The sequence below is a fragment of the Podarcis gaigeae genome, assembly GCF_964106915.1.
Source record: "Podarcis gaigeae genome assembly, chromosome: 3".
NCBI classification, from domain to species: domain Eukaryota; kingdom Metazoa; phylum Chordata; class Lepidosauria; order Squamata; family Lacertidae; genus Podarcis; species Podarcis gaigeae.
Window position 1 is genome coordinate 42,840,578 of NC_139680.1, and position 16,482 is coordinate 42,857,059.

Genomic DNA, 16,482 nt, shown 5'->3' on the forward strand with positions numbered 1-16,482 from the left:
GAGAGCTCTGCATCTGCAGCAGAATTTATGAAGGAAACACACAAAAACATTTCCCGAAATAAGTCCCCGTATTTTGGGAACTAAGGAGCATAAGCAGAATTCAAGAATGGAGGAAAACATGGTAACTACAGTAAATATACAATATCCCATGTAGTTCTTTCAATGATAGCACAGGTCTATACAGTACAGAAACATTTGTCTATGTCACTTGAAAGAAAACTCCAGTGACAGAAAATACAACAGTCAGGACACATAATTTCTCTCCGTTTTTTGGCTTCTTCAGCGAAACCTATCATTGCACACTACATCTTCAAATACTACGGTAATGCTCTGTTCAAGAGAAAGCATTAGTTATATCTGATGCCAGTCAAAATATTATCAGCTTTTCTAACTCCTCTAAGAGGAAAGCGGAGTTTCTTACTCATTTGGGGAAAGCCCAACTGAGCCCATACTGAGAGATCCCAAGATAAGCTGTACTATGAAAAATATGTTATAAACTATTGTAATTACAGCTTTAAATGTGTTTTCTGCATTGAGCTCTGCCCTAAAAATATTTAATTATAAGCCATTGATAGGGTATAATCCCATTGCTGCCTTGACTGACTGCTAAGGACATTCCCATTCTGTGCAGGCGTCCCCCCACTAACACACTAGTTATGCTCCAGGGCCTTGTACGCAAAAGTGAAATTGCAGAAGCCCCAATAAAAGGAAGGCCAATCTATTTATTTCACGGCAACCCACGTAAACGTGATCACACGTGAGTAAGATGCGTGTAAGGGGGGGTGCCTGTAATGTCATCATAAAGGGTCCAGAGATTTTAAATGTGATGTCTGCAGAGGAACTCCTTGCCAACCTTTTCCTGTATGTGTTTCTCTCTTTTACATACCAATTCCATTTATGGAAGAGACCATGCCTTAGTACTGGCACAATAGCACATTTTTTTTAATATGCGGAAGGACCTAAATTCAATCCCAGTATCTGCTGTCAGAAAGATCAAGTAGGAGGTGATGGGAAAGATCTCTGCTTAACATGCTGGAGAGCTGCTTCCAGTCATGTTAGACCATACTAGGCTAGATGGACAAATAGCAGAGCTAATCAGTTCACACCTAAGTGCTACTTATGGAATGCGTGGGGAAATGGTTGTAAAACTGCTGCACTGGTGGGTGCACTGTCACTTGTTTACTGCCTACTGATAGATGTGAATGCAGAAAGTCGGTGATACCTCTGCTAAATACCCACGGCTAGATCAGTATTCCATCATTCTACACTAGTCTTTCAAACACAAGGCAATTATGTGATGATCCATCCTGCTTATTCCCAGGCACATGCCTGAGATTGAACGTTCTTCCGTCTGAGTACAGAGACACTTTGAAAGGTCAGGTAACAAGCTTCCCTAGGAGCTAAAATTTCATCTGCCACTTGTCTCCAAATATATCCGATATTAACAATGAGACCTTTACGTACAGATTTCATCTTAAGATGTAAGTAATTGTACTTCCAACTGTTGAAATTGGTGGTGGTGGTGGTGGTTATGCACCTATTAGTTTATAAGCCTGCAGGAAGGGAATGTACTGTTTTGCCTCTGTACAGCACTTAGAAAACTTTGTGCACTTTAAAATATGGAGGAGGTGGAGGAGACAGCAGGAACCTGGAAGGGAAAGCAAAATTAGGACTTTCCAACAAAGTTAAATGTAGGTCATTGTTATGGCCACATATCCACACATGCCGCCCACAACTTGGTAGGTAAAGCAACATAGCCTTGGCTCTATGACAATGATCTGAAGGCCCTTAAGCAGCTGAACGCCATTCACCTCCGAAATACTTTCCCCAGGATACTTTATTTTAAAAAATATCATGTTTCTGGTTTATTGATCCTGTGTCTCTCCTGCAGTTTAAGCCAAATGAACAATGCAACTATGATTTAGTCTATGAGATCACATAGCTTAAGTCGCAAATACAATTAGATTTCAGCTGTGATCTGAAGCAACTTTTGGGAAGGAATTCAATTACACAGTTAGAGACTCAAGTATTTCAGTGCATCCCAGGTGTTTAAACAACTTTAATACACTTTAACAATACTGCCATATTAATATTTAAAATTGTAGGTTCCCTAGCCTTCCAGAGCAGATTCCCAGCACATCGAGGGAACTGAGGGGAAGAAGAGGAGAAGGAAGACTGCACGAGTAGAAGGTCATTCCACTTGTGCACCACTGGATGTCTCCCTACTCCAATCCCCAAATCTAATCAGTTTGGCATCCCCAATGGCACCAATAGTACAAAATTACAAAAGGCACATGACTCTAGAAACCATTTTTAAAATATATAAAATGCATCCAGCTTCCAGTAAAGTTTTACTTCCTAAATGATGTCACCAGCATCCGTCCCTGTGCATTACAGGTATCCTATGTGCTTGGTCCATTTACTGCAACTCTATTTTCTGGTTACTGTAAACATGAGGATTTAGGAAATGGTAACTTCAATTTGCCCTAGGTCAGACACAGGATGACCTCCAAACCATCCTAAATATCTTCACAGAAGCTTACAAAAAGCTTGGCCTATCACTCAACATCCAAAAAACCAAAGTGCTGCACCAACGAGTACAAAATAACCCCTCTGCAGCGCCACAAATCCAACTCAATGGTGTAATGTTGGAAAATTTCTATTACTTCTCCTACCTGGGCAGTTATCTTTCCACAAGGGCCAACATGAATGCCGAAATCCAGCATTGCCTGAGCTCCGCGAGTGCGGCTTTCTCCCGATTGAAGATAGAGTGTTTGAGGACCAGCACATTCGCAGGGAAACCAAAATGTTTGTTTACAAAGCTATTTTACTACCAACCTTAGTGTATGCTTGTGAAACATGGACCACTTTAAACGCCATCTCCAACTCCTCGAAAGATTCCATCAACGGTGTCTCCGAAAAATTTTACACATCACTTGGGAAGACAGGTGAACTAATACCAGTGTGCTGGAAGAAGCAAAGATCACCAGTGTTGAAGCAATGATTCTTCAACATCAACTTTGCTGGACTAGTCATGTTGTGCAGATGCCTGATTATTGTCTTCCAAAGCAACTACTCTATTCTGAACTTAAAAATGGAAGGCATAATGCTGGTAGTCAACAAAAGAGGCTTAAAGACTGTCTCAAGGCAAAGCTTAAAAAATGTAGCATAAACACCAACAATTGGGAAACACTTGCCTGCGAGTGCTCCAATTAGAGAACAGCCTTTACCAAAGGTTTCATGGGCTTTGAAGACATTCAAACTCAGAACGCAAGGGAGAAACATGCTAAGAGGAAGGCACGCTTGGCAAATCCACACTGTGATCAACTCCCACCTAGAAACCAATGTCCCCACTGTGGAAGGACGTGTGGATCCAGAATTGGCCTCCACAGTCACTTACGGACTCATTGTTAAAACCGTGTTTATGGAAGACAATCTTACTCGGCTACAAGTAATCACCAAAGAAGAAGACTTTCTGGTTACTGTAAACATAAGGATTTAGGAAATGGTAGCTTCACTTTGCCCTAGGTCAGGCACTGAACACACCTTCTTCAACCCACCCTCCAAGTCAGATGAATGTAAACAGAAAACAAGTGTATTGCTATTTTTAAATCCCCAGAAATAGCAAGCCCAATCTCTTTCATCTTTGGGGAAAGAAATTATTTAATAAAGGACAGAATCCAAAAAAGTGTGTTACTTGTTTTGCATATCACAAAGAACATTGGGCTCATGTTCCTCAAACAGCAAACCCTCCATGCCTGCAATGAAGACTTTCAAAAGCAGTTTGTGAAGTGGCACAACAAAAGAAAAGTCAAATATTCCCCTGGGTATATCAAAGCCCTTTGGCAAGCCCAAAATAGTTCTTTGGTTTCTAATAAACAGTCAAATTAGCTGAATTTGTCATTAGGTGGTAGGATCCCTGGAAATAAATCTGTCATCTTGGAAGGATAAAAATCAGTCATGATTTACTGCCATCTACTGATGCTATTAAAATAAAGCTCAACATTCAGGTGATGTATACCTACTGCCAAAAAAGTTTTAAAAAAACAACTGCACGGTTTTTTTAAAAAAAAGATAATGAAATATAGCAAATAACTACTTACAACTATAAGTTCTATTTGTCAACAGAATGTCCTTTTTTGGGTTGGGGAGGATTCTATTCCCTCTGTTCTCCCTCAAACTGGGTAGTCAGTGCAGCATCAGGGCTGGTTCACCCTCAGAGGTTGATGGATCCAATGGGCTTTCAAATGGGCTTTCTGGCTGATATGACTGTCGAAGACCTAGCTGACCTCTGGAACATCCAAATGGCATGGGCCATTGAAACAATCATCCCAGAGCACCCTTCTCCCACTTTGTGGAGCCTGCTTGACTCCCTAGTATACTTCGGATCTTATGGCAAAGAAACAAGCTGGGAGACAGCTCAAATGTGAGTGGAGGAAAACTCTGGTCAAATGCTTTCAAACACTTGTGAAGGCTCATAATCAAGCCTACCTAGTGGCAGTGAAGGCAGCAGAGGGCATACTTTGCTGCCTCTATTGCATCCTCATTGTGCTGTCCAGCAGAGCTTTTCTGGATAGTATGGGGCCTCTTACATCATAGCCTGAAGGAGGTGGCAGAACTGACAATAGCTGTGACTTATTTGCAGAGCATTTGGAAGATAAAATTGCTTGCTTCCACTGGGATCTTGACTCCACTGCTATAGCAGATGAATCTCAATGGGTGTCCAGAGCACTGTCGAGTCCTGTTGTGTTGGATGAGTTTCAGTTAGTAAGGATCCATCAGCTTCAGATGATGGCCCAGTTGCACCCCTATCAGGACAGGGATAGCCTAACTTCTGTCATCTATGCTCTAGTAACCTCTAGGTTAGATTAATGCAATATGTAATACTTTGGGCAGCCTCTGAAGATCGTTTGGTGCAGAATTTGGCAACCAGGTTGCTCACCAGGGCAAGACAATTTGAGCATATTACACCGATTCTGGTCCAACTGCACTAGATGACAATTAGTTTCCAGGCCCAAATACAAGCACTATGTCCTTTTAAATATGTTTGTGGGAGCAGGTTTTGAGTTTTTTAAAATGTATTTTGTGTTCTAATTTTGCTTTTTTATGTTCTGAACCACCCTGTGATTTTCAGATGAAGGGCAATATATAAATTTGATGATGATGTACCTGATGGCCCCCAGGTAGTAAAGGGAGCTAATTCCCCCAAAATCACAAGCTATGGTACATAGAAGAGTTTGGATTTGATATCCCGCTTTATCACTACCCTAAGGAGTCTCAAAGCGGCTAACAATCTCCTTTCCCTTCCTCCCCTACAACAAACACTCTGTGAGGTGAGTGAGGCTGAGAGACTTCACAGAAGTGTGACTAGCCCAAGGTCACCCAGCAGCTGCATGTGGAGGAGCAGGGAAGCGAACCCAGGGGAGTCTACTGCTCTTAACCACTGCCCCACACAGGCTCTCCATAAACATACCCATAAACATTGCGGTACTTTTATGTTTCTTAGTTGAGGACATTGTTTCCCAAACTTGGGTCGCCAGCTGTTTTTAGAGTACAATTCCCATCTTCCCTGAGCACTTGTCTTGCTAGCTTAGGAATTATGGGAGCTGTAGTCCAAAAACAGCTGGAGACCCAAGTTTGCGAAGCACTGATCTAGGAGGATGGCTTTCACTTGGCTTTTTTTCCACTTAAGGGTTGGATGGTTCTTGAATACTAAGCTTAGTATCCCTTTCTCAATGTTCTACAATATGAAATTAAATAGTCGCCTACACTTATGCAACTTGAACATTGCGTACAAACAAGAATCCCATTTATTTTGATCTAATTAGAATACTCTACGACAAAAGGACTACAAGATTATTATTCACAACACAAACAAGATAATTAGCATTTTGATGTACTGTATCTTTGTAAATAATCGAATGAGCATGTACAGCACATTATTGTATTGGTTATTCCATTTTCAGACTGGCTGATTAACAGTGCTGCTCATAAGCCTCAAGGAACTCTTACAACAATCCATAAAAAGGTAATAATTCAATTCCATCCAATTCCAAAAAGTATTTACCACTTCATGTGGGACAAAATCAAGAATGATTATTTTTTAGTAAATGTTTGTTCTTTATAACTAAGCATTTACTCCACAGCAGGATACTCAAATGAACTTGGAATCAGCAGTAACCATCTGGGCAGCTTACATGAAATGCAGTACATAAAATAAAGGCTATGAATAAATGCAATCCAAACTTCAAACTTCCTTTCTCCTTCAGTTATGGGAATAAAGACCTCCAGGGAAAAAGAAAGCATTGGTTTGTTTTAAGTACTAAATGTAATAAGCACTACATAATTATGAACAGACTTTAACAAAACTAACTTTTGCAACTGAAACATCTATTCAAGTGATCTAAAAGCTTGGTTCCTCCCCACCACCACCCCAAAGATCTCCAAAACCCATCAGATATGTACATTTAAGCCAGAGGCAAAGAATTTGGATCAAACCTATGAAACTTTTTGGACTGTCCCATCAGTCCTCAAGTTCTGGCCCTCCTCAGGGACCTCCACTGTCTTTTTTTTGATGGTGTTCAAACAGGCCCGGGAATGTGTCTTCAAACAGCACTAAACATACATCAGAGATGCTTCTTGATTTCCTCCAATGCTTGTCCAATATTTGTTGGCCTGAAAGTAGGCAGGGCACTGAAAGCTCAATCAGTTTTAATATATTTTATGGGAAGCAATTCATAAACAGAATAATAAATAAACAAACTGGAAGAGATCAGGAAGCACTGGATATAACAAGCAACATCAGAGGAGATCCACAAGCTTTGGAAGTGTCCAATGTTTCCTGAGCATTGGTCAAGCACTCCAAGGCCTGATGATGGTGAGAGCTTTCAGTAGTGACAGAAGAAAAGAGAAACACAAAACAACCACTCATCAAGTGTTCTGTGCCACTTGGGTTTTCTGCCTTTTCTGGTCAACAACTTCCATTGCTCTTGGAAACCTTCACTAGAGATGAGAGTTGTTTTATGGAGGGTTTGGACACCATCAGAATCGGTGCTCTGCCCACCTCTTGCTTCCAAAGTTCCTAGTCAGAACCTGAAAGCGACTTAATAAATTGGAGATAAATTTAAGCATCTTCACCAATGTCACTTAAATAATAATAATCATTAAATCTTGGTGAGCTGCGTAGGATTTCTTATGACTGTCAGTCCCATCTAAAAGTGTGAGGGGGTTTGATTTCTGATGATTCGTACATTTAAAAAGTATCATTTAATCATGGTGAGCTGCATAGTCTTGCTAATGCCACAACTCAAGCAATTTAAAAACAACTTCCGAACGTATAAAACTAGTCACATCTAAATACTGGTGGTGGGAGGAGGGAGATTGCCTTCCATACCACAATTTTAGTATACTCATTATTAATTATCATTTCATTTTGATGAAAATCAAAATCTTGACCCTGTCCACTTTTGGCATGGGTCCCTGGAAGGTATGCCTGAGTAAACAGCACATTTAAACTATATAGGGGCAGTAGAATACATTAAAAAAAATCTGAATAAGAAACTGTTTCAAAGCCAAGAAAAGTCAGGATCATTTTAGTTCCAAAATGAACCTGCTTACTCTAATGTGAAAGCAAGGAAAAATTAGAAGCCTCCCCAGTTGTCTTTGTGTGGTCTTAAGCCAACACATCCACTGGTTAGCTATCTAGTGCCAGTTATGTCAAAGAGTCCTGTAAGTGTACTTAAAAGCAGGGAAGCTCACTGGTTCAGATCAGATGATACCACTCGGATTGCATAATCTCAAGAAGTCTTGCTTAAATCTGCTTGCTTTCCTCTTTCCTCCCCATGCCTTTCCAAGTTTTGTATTGTGTCCGTAAGAATGTGAGTTTGCCTTATCTTTCCTTCTCTGTAAGGGACTTAAGATTTTAAAGGGGATTTTTAGGGGATTTATTACTAAAAAAAAAAACACACACACACACACACACACACACACAGTCTAACATGCACAGGCAGTATTGTCAGGGATGCCAGAAATAGGAACTGCCTGGTATTTCTACAGTTCTGCCTGATCTGCCATACCCTATTACCAATCTGCTTTGTGCTACCTTGCAATCACCACCTTCGTTAAAATATTATAACCAGTTACCTTCCAAGCCACACAGAAGCACTGCACCCTCAGGGATGCAGTTTCAATATGAATCTACAGAAACCAAATTTCATCAACAGCATGGATAAGAAAAGACTTCTCTTACCTAACATGCTCCAGTATTCATTTTATTCCAAGAAACAAATACTACCTTATTCACTGAGTTTACTAATGTATGAAAATTCTATTTGTTTGGCAAAACTGTGCAAGCAATGTGATTTCCTATTTAAGTGTTTATATACAAAATGAATACACAAAAGTTACAAAGATTTGATTTAAACAATTGGTTTCAAACTGTGGCTGTAAGGAAAGACAGACTGAGGTTGCCTAGTCACATTCAGAACAATTTTTGAATAATGCTGTTTTTTTACATGGCAGCTACCATGCACTGGTTATTAGAATATAATAGCCATTTCCCATAACAGTTTATATTGAATGTTTTATTGAAAACAATTCCCTCAACCTAAAGAATACTCATCTGTCTATCTCTCAGAATCAGTTCAAAAAATTACATGTGTTATCTCAAAAACAAAATTATCGCATTTGCCTAAAAAAAAAACATCAGTTAACAGTTTTTATTGGCTAACAAATTTTCTAATCATAAAATTTAGAACTGCCTTTTTCACTATTGCTATCTATTTCATAAACAACCCAAACCCTTTTGTAATATTCTCAGTAGTTGTTTGAGTCTCCCAAAGATGCGTGTCTCATTCCCTCCCCACACTATTCCAGCCTGAGCATTCACCTCCACTCATTAGAACAAACATCTGCTACAAACATTATTAATGAGATACGTATCTAGGGATTGAAGCGAACCATTAACCACCTGGCCTAATTATACTTTTCATTACAAAAGCCAATCGCAGCAGCAAGTATAGAACCCGCCTCACCATATTGTGATAATTATCTTATTCATACAATTTCAATTTCAATAACCTCATCCTTCCAAATTGGGTACATTTGTAAAACCATACTTCCCTTAGCTACTCCTAACCTATAATATTATACCCCATATCAGGACCACAAGAATAATTTGTGTAATAGAAAAAAATTAGTTTGCCTTTTAGATCTCTTTCTCATGAATATATTAGCATAAAAACATTTCAGAGACAGCAGCAGCTTAATAAAAATCTATTTCAGTAAATTCATTATACAATTCATTTCATGGAACGTTTAGAGGCAAAGTTTTAAAACCTAAATTGTTCAGACATTGAAATTGTATCAGAGTAAGTTCTTTTCCCCTGAGCTCCGTGCCAGAAAACAAGAGGATATACGCAGATGAATTAAACATAAATATGTAAGCACAGTGTGATTAAAGCATGTTTGTATATTTTTGTTAAGTGCAGCCTGTATTCTGCAAGAATGAATATATTCATAGTTATAAAGGAATTGCCTTCTCCAACTCAAAGATTTCCAGTATGTGTGAAACCACAAGTCCCACATCCCTGATATTTATTTATTAATTTTAAACATTTGTGTACCACCCTTAATCTTATTTGGATTTCAGGACGATGTTTCTAGATTAACGTTTGTGACTACTACTGCAAATCTTCAAACCCAGTAGGGAAGGAAACAGATCTGTAAGTCAAAGTACTATTCTGTGTGTGCTTTGGTGTGCTGGTCTTTTTGTCATCATCATCATCATCATTATTAGAAATGTGTAAACAAAGCAGACACACAGCTTATAGAATTATTAAGAAGGGATTCCACAGTTTAGCATCTTTGCTCAAGGTGAAAAGTTGTGCATGGTGTTTTGAGACAGGTGTAGCAGAAATGAAAGCTGATCATCAAAGCCAGGTAAGTTTTTCCCAGTAACAGAGAAGACAATACGTATTAACTCCAGGAGCTAGCCATGAGTAGATATTACATGCCAAAAAATAATGCAGGATGTCAATGTGTGCTATTGCATTTCACTTTCCAGTTCTCCATATTACCATGAGGAATAATGGGGAGATGGGTGGTGTGCACTGTTTTCTAGTGTCGTTGTGAATACAAAAGTATAGAATCTTTAAGTCCTGGTGTACTTGGTTCTTCTCTGACTATGCTAGTAAGTGGCATTAACATGAGCTGGCAAAAAAAAAAACTGGTCCTTTGTTTTTGGCAGTCTTAAAAACCACAATGATGTATGTGGTCTTTAAGACTACCAAAAATATTGTGTGCCAATAACCATATTCAGTGGTAAACAGGAAGTCTGCATGGCAGCAATCAATTCACCTTGTCAGAAAATGCAGTCTCAGTTTTCCCCCATCACCCAGCATATGCAAAGCTTCTAGTTTTTAGGAACATGGATGAAAGTCTTGGTAGGAGCGCACAGTAACCAAAGGTGACTTAACTATCACCCAATAACCAACAACTCCAGCCAACAACAGATAGGTAGCCGTGTTGGTCTGCCATAGTCAAAACAAAAAAAAATTCCTTCCAGTAGCACCTTAAAGACCAACTAAGTCAGTTCTTGGTATGAGCTTTCGTGTGCATGCATGTGTATCTGAAGAAGTGTGCATGCACACGAAAGCTCATACCAAGAACTGACTTAGTTGGTCTTTAAGGTGCTACTGGAAGGAATTTTTTTTGTTCCAGCCAACAAGATCTAGTTAAAAATCATTATTTACTAAGAACAAATTCAGAGAAAGCTCACATGACTACCAGGTGGTCCAGCGAGTCTATTTGTGGCTTAAGAGTGGCAAAAAAAGAGAGCACACTTGTTGTGCTGTTGCATGTCTATGTATTGTCATACTCTAGAAACTCTCAAATAAACTAGCGTACGTACATATATTTCTTAACCTTTCTAATAGAAAAATTGTACATTAGATTGTACCCAAAGTCAAAGGAAACCCAGCCTAGGAGGCAATGCTGACTGTCTGAAAGAGCAAACTTTGGGTATACAGAGTAGGCAATAACAAACGACAGGGACATATGGCAAATGCAGCAGGTAAAAACAAGGCAACAGAGTTTTGAAGAAGACCACGTCTTCCTCAGCATAACACAGCAGGAGAGCGGAAGAAACACATAATTCATTACAGTATTGTAAAGATTTAAGTAGTTAACACCCAAGGTCAGCACAAGAATAGAGATGAGAGCTGGGGGCGGGGAGCTATGCAAAAATCTTTTTAATGTACAGGGTGAGTCCTTTAAAAGAGGCCCCGTGGATACAGAGTACACACATGTTCCATGGAGCCTCTTTTAAAAGACTCACACTGTATAAGCAAGTCTAAGCAAACAGCATACTGTCTCCTTGCATAAACTATAAGTACCATTAAAGAATCCCAACAAAAGCCAAAGCATATAAATTAAAATAGCTTTTTTTAATTACAAGTTTGCTAATATTTCTTTCTGCTTCTCATTTGGTAGGCGTTTGTTCAATCAGTTATAAACTCTTTTGTACTATGAGTGGTATTACATAATATGTATGATGGATATGTATACTGCAAAGCATTGCAAAATCAGTTAAAACAATAAATTAAAACTGTGGGAAGATCAGTTGGGTTGGGTCTCCTGCAGAATGAGCAAGCTGAAAGTCATCCTAATGAAGTTTTAGCAGCAGTAACAATTATTAACAATGCTTTCTAATTCACTAAGATGTAAGGCTGTGCAGCAAAAAAAGCACACTCCATTTTTAAAAAAAATCACACACAAGGACATGCATCACACATATCAAAAAGGTGGCATGTCAGAACAATTCATAATTTGTATTTGGAACACTAATTTATAAAGAAATTTCAACTTACCGAGTTCCATCTGCTTTCCAGCTTACTTTGTATGGCTTCTGCTCTAAGAGTTTAATATTTTGCTCATCCATAGAAACAGGTTGTGCCCCAGGGAATCCAGTTCTAAAGTTTGGGGAAAGAATCCTTATTAATATCTTGCAGCATCACTCTACAATCAGCCTTTCTTGGCAATCAGCTTTCCTGCAATAGTGGCTTTCAAACAGGAATCACTTTTTTTAGAAGATGGAAGTGCTTGCAAAATGTTTCCGTCTTGTGGCCAAAATGGCTGCTTTAGGATTTTAGTATACTAGCTGTAGCTAATATCCACCCATTAAATCTTTCAGAGCAATTGGATACTGGGCTCCCCCATCTGGGACAACAGCTTTTGAAAGGGTCTTGTGAGTTTCTGAAGCAAATTCAAAAATATTAATGAGGTAGTAAAATTGGTATATGCTCAAAAGGTGATACCCAACTAACTAAAATTCAGTGTACACCCACCAGTCCATTGATTTCAATGGTTCTACTCTGAGTATGACTATCACCCTAAAACAGTGGTTCCCAATTAGTATCTGTGGTAGTTTTTTGCATGCAACTTCTGATACCATTTCAATTCAGTAAAAGTTTAGATGAAGATTTCTACTTCCATATCTTGCAATCAGCATCTTTTAATTAAGCACTTCAAAAAGGAGGTAACAATTATCTAAAGATGCCATTTACTGAAATATTTCACTTTTATATTTTTAAGAAACCTAGTATTGTTAGAGGTATGGCAAACATACCTATTTCTGGTTTACAGTATACAAACTATTTATTTATTTTTTCCAAATATGTGTTTCCATACCCTTTCCAGCCACAAAACTGCTGGCATTTGCGTTGTATCTCTCCTAACTTTGGTTGAGTTGTTACTTGGGTTACATGCTTAACTGATATTCCTTCCAAGAACACAGCACCCTAAAAATAAACACACAGAACAAAACAGTTAGAATACAACAAACAACAGCCTGAAAATCTGATGATATGGTTATCCAGATTTCAGCATTAAGTGGGATCAAATTCACATTTGAAGTAAGATTTAAGAAATTAGATTACCGTACACTGCTATTTTTTGTCCAGCACCACATTTCTGCTGATGCAATTTTAAATTTTACATGGATGATGTAATCTAAAGCTAGTCACATCCATTGTTTTCAATGTGTCTGCTCTAAGTTTGTCTTAGATTCAACCTCTGATCTCTACCAAACATTCCCAAGTACCATAGTTTTCCATGTATAAGACGAGGGGCTTTTTACATTAAAATAATGTTTTAAAATTGAGGTTGTCTTATACATGGATAGTGTTGAGTTGGGACTAGGGATTGGTTGCTGCCGTGAGCAGGAGACTTTCAGCGACAGTAGTGCAGGTGATTCATTGCTGCGGCAAGGTTTTTTGTCGACTAGCCGCTGCTGCGGCAATATGGAGGGTGATTTGCAGCTGCCGTCTGCAAGCAGTGAGACAACTGGTAGCTTCTTTGTCACGTGCAATAGGAAGTGTTGGTCAGGCGGGTGAGTTAATTTTGTCCCCCAAAATAGGGGGTGTCTTATACCTGGGTGTGTGTTATACACGGAAAAATACGGTAACTTCTGGATGTAGATATTGCATAATTGATTTAAATGTGCCAACTGATTAATAGCAAAATCAATATATCTTCATATTATGCTCTGTTTAACAAGGATAACAAACTGACTAGGTTCCCCTGAAGCAGTGCCGTGTGTGTGTGTCATTTTTACTGTGCCCTTCCTCAAGGCAGCTCAAGGTGTAACATAGGGTCACCTTGGTGTTTTTTTCACGAAACACCACCGCTGTAGCCCAACAGCAATTTACTCAAGGTCACCCACTGAGCTCCATGGCTGTGCAGATCATATGAACCCAGCTGTCCCTGATCCAAGCAGGGCATGACCAAGTGTACCATTGTGAGTGGGCTGGAGCACCTCACAAGCACCTATCTGCAAGGCTTTCACCTGTCCTGCATCTCCTAAAAAAAAAAAAAAGCACAATAAATCCATACCGGGAAAGCAAGCACAGGACCCGGGCGATAGCTAAAATTGATTTTCTTTCTGACGCTGCTCAGAAACCACATCATGCTTCATGTGACCTTTCTGAACAAATGTATACTGTTTATTCTGCCATGCCTATCTTATAAAGCTGTTTGTACAAAGGAAGTTCAGAACAGGAAAAGACCTTTTCAACCAAAGATACCCATATTTTGCACACTCCAAAAGCCACGCTATCTTCTCTTATCTCTACATCTGCAAGCTCAGCTACGCTATGCACAGTTAAGCTTCAAAACACACAAGATTTCACATTAGACAAACATGCTTCTCAGTTTTTGCTTTCATAGGGATTGAACTGCGAAAAAAGTATTCTAAGCCTAATTTGTCTGTTATCAACTAGCACACAGAAGTGTGTTTTACAATCAGAATTCAACTATTTTGCCCTTACAGAATTCAAACATCAGCCAGTGAAGCTGCTACTGTTTCGTTATCATGTATTAACAACTCTTGAGAACTGACCAACCCAACAGTGCTGAAAGTCTAGGAAAGCAATGGAAAAGCTTCCCAGCAGCTGGCTGCTAGATACAGGAAATGATATGCAAGGTATTACATCCTGGAATGTTTCCAATAAATATTTTCTCTGTACATCTTGTGAAGTTCAAAATTTATCAGACTATTAATTTGTTTAGACAGCCCTTAATCTTTAGGCTATGTGTGGGGAACTATTGAACCTCCTCCTTACTTTGGGTCAAACCTGACCCATTGCCAGTCTTAGAAACTCAGATACATAAGTTAGGCGCCAAATGGCTCCTTAACCCAGGGTTACAGTCACCAAAACAGTTGACATTTGGGGGCCAGACGGCTTGAAAGTCATGTTTTTCAATATGACTTTTTGGTTCCTGAAATTCATTCTGATTGTGCAGGTAAAATATAACTGACAGATTTCTACAGAATGTGTTGCTAGTGCATGAAAACAGGCAAGGTCCAATGATCTCAAGGCATGCACCTCCAGATAGCGGAGATATCAGGTGCTATCCTGGCACCCAGGCATCTTCACTTGGTCCTAAGTGGCCAGTAGCCAGGTGTAAAATGTGCCTGGCAAATTTTAAATGCGGCCCATAGCACATTTCCAACTGGCCAGCCGCCTTCTTCTCGGCTGTTTGTCATTTTCCGAGAGATGGCTCTGTTGTTCTCCCAGTCACCTGCCTGCTTTCAATTAAGCGGGGGGTGGGTGTTTGGATTGGATAAGTGTCTGTGAAAGGACATAAGGATAAACTCTGTGTGTGTGTGTGTGTGTGTGTGTGTGTGTGTGTGTGTGTGTCAAATGAGAGGTATATGTGTGTGAACAGACAAACAGAATGGCTCTGGCCTTGCCCACTGCCAACCGTGGCTCTGCCCACCACTGGCATGCAGTGCCAAAAACATTACACCCGCGGGAATGTGGCCCCTTAGCAAGAAAAAGGTTCCCCACTCTTACATTTGGCTAATGGTAGCTTTTTGGCGACCTCAGCAACCAAAATGCTAAAGGATACCTGACAAGCTCTTCTCCTCATAGTTCTGCCTTCCTATAGTTCAGTCAGATACAGTGCTGCCTCCTCCTCTATTCAGCTACTGGCAAAGCTAAAGCTTTCAATAGAATTCTTCTTCCCTACACTCCTTGACAAAGAGAGTGCATCCAAAGCTGTAAAACTCAATTATATGAATATGCATATTAACCAAACTATTCTACTCCCTCGAATCGCTTCATCTTTGAATTCTGCTTCAATTATTAATATGCTTATTCGCACAATTTAGCTTTATGGTTTTTTTCAAATTACTAGGTGATAAAACGAGGGACAGTCATGGAGCTGCATCTCTTTCTCTACTGTGGTTTTGAATTAACAGATGAGAATTTAGTTTGAATAAAAGAGGATGCAGCCTAATGCGTTCATGGCAGATCACACTTTCCTGAAGAAGGGATAACGGAGGGAAACTACCATTGCCGCAACCATTCTAGTTATGCTTATGGAGGTTTGCCCTATGCCAGAGAAACGTGTAATTAAAAAAAAAATTAATGCACACATCTGTAGTATAGCATCACTTTCAAAATTCTGGGTGTTTAAAAACTCCTTCCGCTGAGTATGAACCACTGCTAAGCCCCACCTCTTAGTAGCCATTCAGAACCAATGGCCCTGCAGTAAGGAAAAGGAAAGCAGCAATGGAGGTAAGAGGAACACAGTCCTCAACATCATCTGTACCTGCTGCTTCACCAGCTGGCCAAAAATCAGATGTTTAAGATTATAAACCTCACTATTATTTTCAAATATGCCAAGAATGGCAAAACAAGCAGATAAAATATATAGAATGTGAAACCCTATCCAATCAAATACCAAAACACAGTCCATTTGCTGCAATCACATCATGCAAAGTTTGTGTTTAGCTAAACCAATAGTCACAGAAATCTATTTTTAAAAGTTCACATAACTGCTTGCCATGTCAACTAAAATAGATAAGGTTACATACAATCTGTTTACTAATTTAAGCATTCAGAATTTCAATTTCGCGGCTAGCTGAAAAGCATCACAGTTGTGAATTTCCATCCACTAATTAAAAGTCCCACGGCTCTA

At 39.4% G+C, this 16,482-nt stretch overlaps 1 protein-coding gene and 1 long non-coding RNA gene across 4 annotated transcripts in view; one reads left to right on the top strand and one right to left on the bottom strand.

Annotated features, from left to right (window-relative positions):
- Nucleotides 1–16,482, top strand: part of LOC310840838 — a 387,462-nt gene that overhangs the window by 200,469 nt on the left and 170,511 nt on the right. The gene's annotated exons all lie outside the window — the stretch shown is intronic.
- RNGTT (RNA guanylyltransferase and 5'-phosphatase) overlaps nucleotides 1–16,482 on the bottom strand; it is a 117,062-nt gene that overhangs the window by 84,403 nt on the left and 16,177 nt on the right. For all 3 annotated transcript variants that reach the window (XM_083730394.1, XM_083730395.1, XM_083730393.1), the window contains exons 7-8: nucleotides 12,688–12,797; nucleotides 11,868–11,969 (exon numbers count right to left, since the gene is read on the bottom strand). In XM_083730394.1, coding sequence (XP_083586520.1) covers nucleotides 11,868–11,969; nucleotides 12,688–12,797 — 212 coding nt within the window. The remainder of the gene's footprint in view (nucleotides 1–11,867; nucleotides 11,970–12,687; nucleotides 12,798–16,482) is intronic.